Here is a 6,000-nt window from a genome sequence, read left to right on the forward strand (position 1 = left end):
ATGAAAAAAATCTTTCCTAGACCAAATTGTTCTAATAAATTTATTAACAAAAATGGACCAAATTATCCAGATTTACTTCACATAATTTTAATATATGGTATTAATAATTCAAATTTGCACTTTGAAGTTTTCCAATTTTAATAATATATAATTAACTATGGCATGTACATATTGACTAGGCGTAAATATCTTGTGCAAGTAAATTTTTGTCCCTTTATTTAAAGCAGTTAAGTATGGCATGTACATATTGACTAGGTGTATTTTAAGAAAATATGTAAAAATCTTTCCTAGACCAAATTGTTCTAATAGATTTATAACCAAAATGGGACCAAATTATCTAGATTTACTTGACTTAATTTTACTATATAGTATTAATAAATCTCATTATGTCTCCATAAATACATTTCAATGTCCCACTTCTAGTTTCACAATTAGTTCTTCTCTAAACCAAACATGGCCATACGCTTAAGTGAAAAGTTAGCTAGTTTATCCAACGAAGCACAAGAGTTGTTTATCATGTATGGTATAGCTGTGGTGTTGATTTTTTTTAGTAGACGAACCATTCCTAGAGTTTGGCCAAACGAAACAACGGCTGATACATTGGAGGATCTAGCAAAAGAGATTAGAAAACTTGAGCAAGAACTTGTGGTGAAGAAAATGAAACTCACGTTCAACCAATTTATCAAGGGAAAGGTTAAATTAAATGAAGTTGATGCTACGAAAACTAAAAGTTTGTTGGAAATGTCTTCTCGTATACGAGCTAAACTTGATGAAAGAAAAAGACAACTCCAACAACAATCTCTGATTTCTAAGACTCCGCCATTTCTCTCTAATTCTGAATCGACAACTGAGACTGATGTAGATATAAGTGACAATTTTCATGCAGGAGGCACATCAACAAGTTTGGAGGGTGGAAGCGATGGTGATGATAAATGATTAAACTAGTACTTTATTGTTCTACCTATTTTTCAATAACAATATTCCCTACTTTTATTTTGTTGCATATCATTTATTAGGTCATGTTGTTTTAATGGTATGTGAAACTTGCTATGTTAGTGGAAAAAATATATTAATGTTATTCGATCAACCTTGTTATATGTGTAGTAATTGGGGAAATATTGAATCACATTTCAATTATATTCTACTTCTTATCACATTATAAAATTTAGTTTTATTTAGTATAATGAGTATTTTCAAGTCTAAATTCATTGTGTATACATTGAGTTGTTTGTTATTTATTTAATATTGAAGAATAGTACAAAGAAAAAGAATACATTTGTTAGTTACACTGGCAGATTTTACAATGAAAATTCAATATCTATGATTCTTATGTCTAAAATGAATAACCTTAATTTTAGTTTTAAGTTCGTATCACGTTAATATTCTTTTCTATAACATGTAACTTTTCTAATTGTTAGGTGCGTTAGTTTTTATTTTTTCTTATAATGGGAACTTTTATTCTTGTATAATAATAACTTGTATTATAAATATAATAATACATGAACTAATTTGTGGCTCAAATAAAAATAATTTGATTTTTAAAAGTCCGAATAGGAATTCTATCAGGACAATGAATTCCATAGATTGTGAAATAATATCAATTTATTTTCAAATTTAAAACAAATTATCAAAATCTACGTGAAATTATTTGATCATATGGTTTTAACAAGTCTCATTATACATCTTTTTTTTTTATTGATAATCCTCTTTTTCCATCTTTATTTAAATTAATTAACTATATGATAATATACATATTAACTACGCAGGTAACCTTTTACCCCTTTATTTAAATCACTTAACAATCGTTTGTATATATTAACTAGGTGTAATTTAAGAATATATGTAAAAGTATTTCATAGACCAAATTGTTCTAATAAATTTATAACCAAAATAGGACGAAATTATCTAAATTTACTTAACATTATGTATCTACAGATACATTTCAAGTCTCATTTCTATTTTCACAATTAGTTATTCATTCTTATATTTTACTCCCAAAGGGAGTGCTTCTTCTCATCCTCCCCCTTCTCCTTCTCTTTTCTCTGCGAATACCATACATGACCAGAAGTTTAAGTGAAAGAATAGCTAGTTTATCCAATAAAGCACAAAAAATATTTATAATATATGGTATAGTTATTATCGTCAAATATTTTAGTCCTAGATGAACCATTCATATTGTTTGGAAAAACAAAACAAAGGCTAGAGCTAGCGTCATGTGGTATTTTAGTCACAATGAGGATGAAAGGTTTAAAGAGCTAATTAAATATGAGCCTACCTTTTTGATAAATTGGAGGGCCGAGTAAAAAAATTAAGAAAATTAAGCAAAACATTGAGAAGAAATGTTCAAGCAATTATTTGAGGTAAAAAAATAATTTAAATGGACTTGATGCTACGGAAATTAAAGGTTGTTAAAGATATTTTCTTGCAAACAAGCTAAACTTAATGAAAGGAAAAAAAATGACTCTATCAACAATTTCAGAATTCTGAGCCTCCACCATTTCTCTCTAATTTCGAGCATATAATGACCCACTCCGGTCATTATGGGTAGGCCAGTGATGAAAGAAAGAGTGTTAAAAAACTTTCTGGATAGAAATCTAAAAATTCTAGGTTAGGCCAGTCTCAGACGGAATCTGATCAATGTGAGAAAATGAAAGCAATTAGTAGGATGATGATGATTTTACCTGTGAAATGTATAATATGGCCGAAAAATTGACCGAAATCGACAAAATCAGTAGCAAAAACGAGCTGCTTATCGAAGAGTTTTTCTTTTACAAATATAATTTTAAAAATTGGAAATACACATATTATTCTATATTTGTTGGAAAAGAAGGGGGACCAAAGTGTATATATTAAAATTTAGGAGATGCTTTTGTATGTCCTAAGTAGGATACATGGGTGATGTCATAATTAGTGGATATACCACTAATTTTTCAAGACTTGTGACTTAATGTCACATAAAGTCTTGAGAGTGGCTATTTTGCTAGCTCTCCCAAGTAGCATTGTATTCATAATCGGATTACTAGACCTACCAGGAGTCATATTGTCATGACCCAGACCGTCGTGATTGACACCCACACAAATCCTCCGGTGGGAGAACCATTACTACAACCCAAACAAATAAATTTTAAGAATACTAAGGCATTTAAAGATACAGAAGCAGGTTTAAATGCAAAAATTATATAGAGTTCCCATAAACTCCAAGGTTTAAACAAACAACTAATCAAACTAATGTGGAAGAACAACCCCTAGAACCTGAAAGTCTTTGTACCAAAACTCTACTAACGAGAAGTCTAAGAACAAGGGGTATAACCCCGAAGCTAAACAAAACACCTTAAATAAATAGTCTAAGTCCGAAAAGGTTGGACTTAAACAAGAAAGATCCCGGCATCCTGAAGAACTGGCTCACCCTTGAATCCGGTCACGCTCAATAGTTACCTAGCTGAGGTCTATCAATAGCCGTCTGAAGATGCCCTGCACTCAACAAAGAACAAGCAAATGCAGTATCAGTACACAACCACAGTGTACTGGTAGGACACACGACTATCCCAAAGGTGAAATATACATAAGCAGTCACAACAAAGTAAAACACGTATATACAATATTAGTCATCACTTACCAATAACGAACAATTTCACAAGTCTCAAGAGATGCAAATATCCTTTTAGAGCAACATATAATCTTCCAATATCAATCATCATTAGATATGAACGTAATCATTACAAGTATATACACAACACAATTCAATGGTCCTCTCAGGGAACCCAATTCAATGGTCCTTTCATAGAACCCAAACCCAAACTGTTAGCATATCGGTTCATGGTACCCAATCCAAGTTAGTGTGCCGGAACGTGGCAGCAGTTACCAAGTATATGCCGGAACGTGGCAACCGATCCATTCAACAAGCTTCAATCACAATAACAATGTACATTCTCATAATCATACAATCAAGTGTTGATTCATGGAATACAATCATTCATTCATACTCAATTACATTAGGTGTGATCAATAGATTTCATTCAAATACATACATGCATTACAATGAAGCAATTACAAACATATATTACACCAACATGAAATCACAACCATCACCTACCTCGAATCCAAGCTTGAATCCCCTAAGGCACTTGAATCTTCCTTTCCGGATTCTTCTCACTTGTTCGTGGTCTAAAAATGTACAATTAACGCAAGGATCAATAATCAAAGGTCTAATTATCCGGATTATAACAAACCCAATAACTCTAGACCAAATTCGAGATCCTAATACCCAATTTAAGGCTTTTTTCACCATTAGTTTCAGATCAAAACCCTTGCCCCACAATAATTACCTACGAATTTACATTCCACAGATCGAAAAATGGATTTAGGGAGTAAAAATCTTACCTTTAGCCTCAAGAATGGTGGAAAACTGTCAAGAAAACCGCGGGGGTCGTTTCTTAGCTCTCAAAGTCGAAAAGTGCAGAATAAAACATTTTTGGGGTTTTATTTCCAACTTAAGTCGCGTCAGACCCGCCACAGCGGTCCTCACCCCACTATAGCGGCCCCGCCCTGGTGGTAGAAATCCCACCCCAGCGGCTTGCATGGAACCAGTGAGCTATTTTAATAATTCCAAGACCCCATTTCACAACACACCTTCAACCCACGATACTCAGAAAATTCCCGTTCACGCTAAGTTTAATTTCGAGAGTTCTAATCGCCCGAATTTAATTTTGTAAAGTGGTACGGGTTCCTTAACGTCTTATCTATCTACTCATGTGATCAAATTCATAAATAGATCACCCAATTGTTACCAGATTTCCCTTAGACCTCACTGACTCTGATTTCGTTCAAATCTGGACTAGGTTAGAAAATCTCAAGTTACTACGAAATTTTTTTATGGCCCCAATTCTTTCCCCATTAGCTTTTTCCAAAACGACAAAAATCAGGTCGTTACAATAGATACCAATTTACCCATCACTCGTCCCCGAGTGATCAACTAGGAAAGACCGACTAAGTAAGGGTAGAGTAGTATTTGAACGTCTAATTACTGGGGATACTTGTATCGCATGTCCTTAGCTTCCAAACATCGTGATCAAGAATTTGAACTGGTTCTTCCTTATACCGAAGGTCTTGTTTAACAATGTTGAGTTTCACTTTATGATACAATCCTCGTTCCCAGCCAACCAATTGAATACCTATACATCCACCCATACAATGCCTAAATGAAGTCATCAAAATATTCGAGTGATATTTATTGTTGTATGTACGCTTAAGTAACCACAACGCTATTCCCTATAACCACCAAAGTTGATCGTTCACATGTCTGCAACATGTTATCAAGGACTTTGACACAACATCAGGACAAATTCTTTCTCACATAACCATGATAAAATTCTAAATCAATACTCGCTAAAATTAGAAGTGAATCTGGACCAATCAACACACACACACTCATAATACCCAAACAATCATAGTCCTTATCAACATCTCCATCTCACAATATATTTTTCCATAAGCTTAAGTTATAAAAAATTGATCTTTAGACATCAGATACTCATCGAGGGATATGTCTAAGCATACAAACCCTCCAACAACACTATCAAAATGCTAGATTTAGTAATTATAGAATACCTCTTAACAATAGTAGAATTGGATCCAATGATCCCCACATTTAACCACAAATAATAGATACATGATCTTGACGACAAGATGAAACATTAGATTGTCAAACAACCATAAACACACATGATAACTCTTCTATAAATTCTCATAAGCAATGTTGTACATGTAGACAACACCAATTATGTCATTCGAAATAACTAAATCTTTCCAATCTTTCCACTCAACCAAGAGAACATCGCAGGATTTGGTACCCCTGATCCACCACTAGAGATCCACCCACAAAAGTAAGAACACACGAGAGCATAGTTTCACACCCCGAGCCTACACCCTGAATGTGGCTGGCACTCGAGAACCATTGTTGGCCCCAAGCGAACCCTTGGCCTGACTTTCTTACTCAGTGGA

At 33.6% G+C, this 6,000-nt stretch overlaps 1 protein-coding gene across 1 annotated transcript; it reads left to right on the forward strand.

Moving 5' to 3' along the window:
- Positions 1–453: 453 nt before the first annotated feature.
- On the forward strand, positions 454–936 carry LOC107060246 (uncharacterized). The gene has a single exon (XM_015307883.1). The coding sequence runs from the start codon at positions 454–456 to the stop codon at positions 934–936; it is 483 nt and encodes a 160-aa protein (XP_015163369.1).
- The last annotated feature ends 5,064 nt before the right edge of the window (positions 937–6,000 follow it).

The sequence above is a fragment of the Solanum tuberosum genome, unplaced genomic scaffold, assembly GCF_000226075.1.
Source record: "Solanum tuberosum cultivar DM 1-3 516 R44 unplaced genomic scaffold, SolTub_3.0 scf00069, whole genome shotgun sequence".
Taxonomy (NCBI): Eukaryota; Viridiplantae; Streptophyta; class Magnoliopsida; order Solanales; family Solanaceae; genus Solanum; species Solanum tuberosum.

Bases quoted from the DNA above. Each gene is read 5' to 3' on its own strand.
- LOC107060246 (XM_015307883.1), top strand. From the start codon at position 454: ATGGCCATACGCTTAAGTGAAAAGTTAGCTAGTTTATCCAACGAAGCA.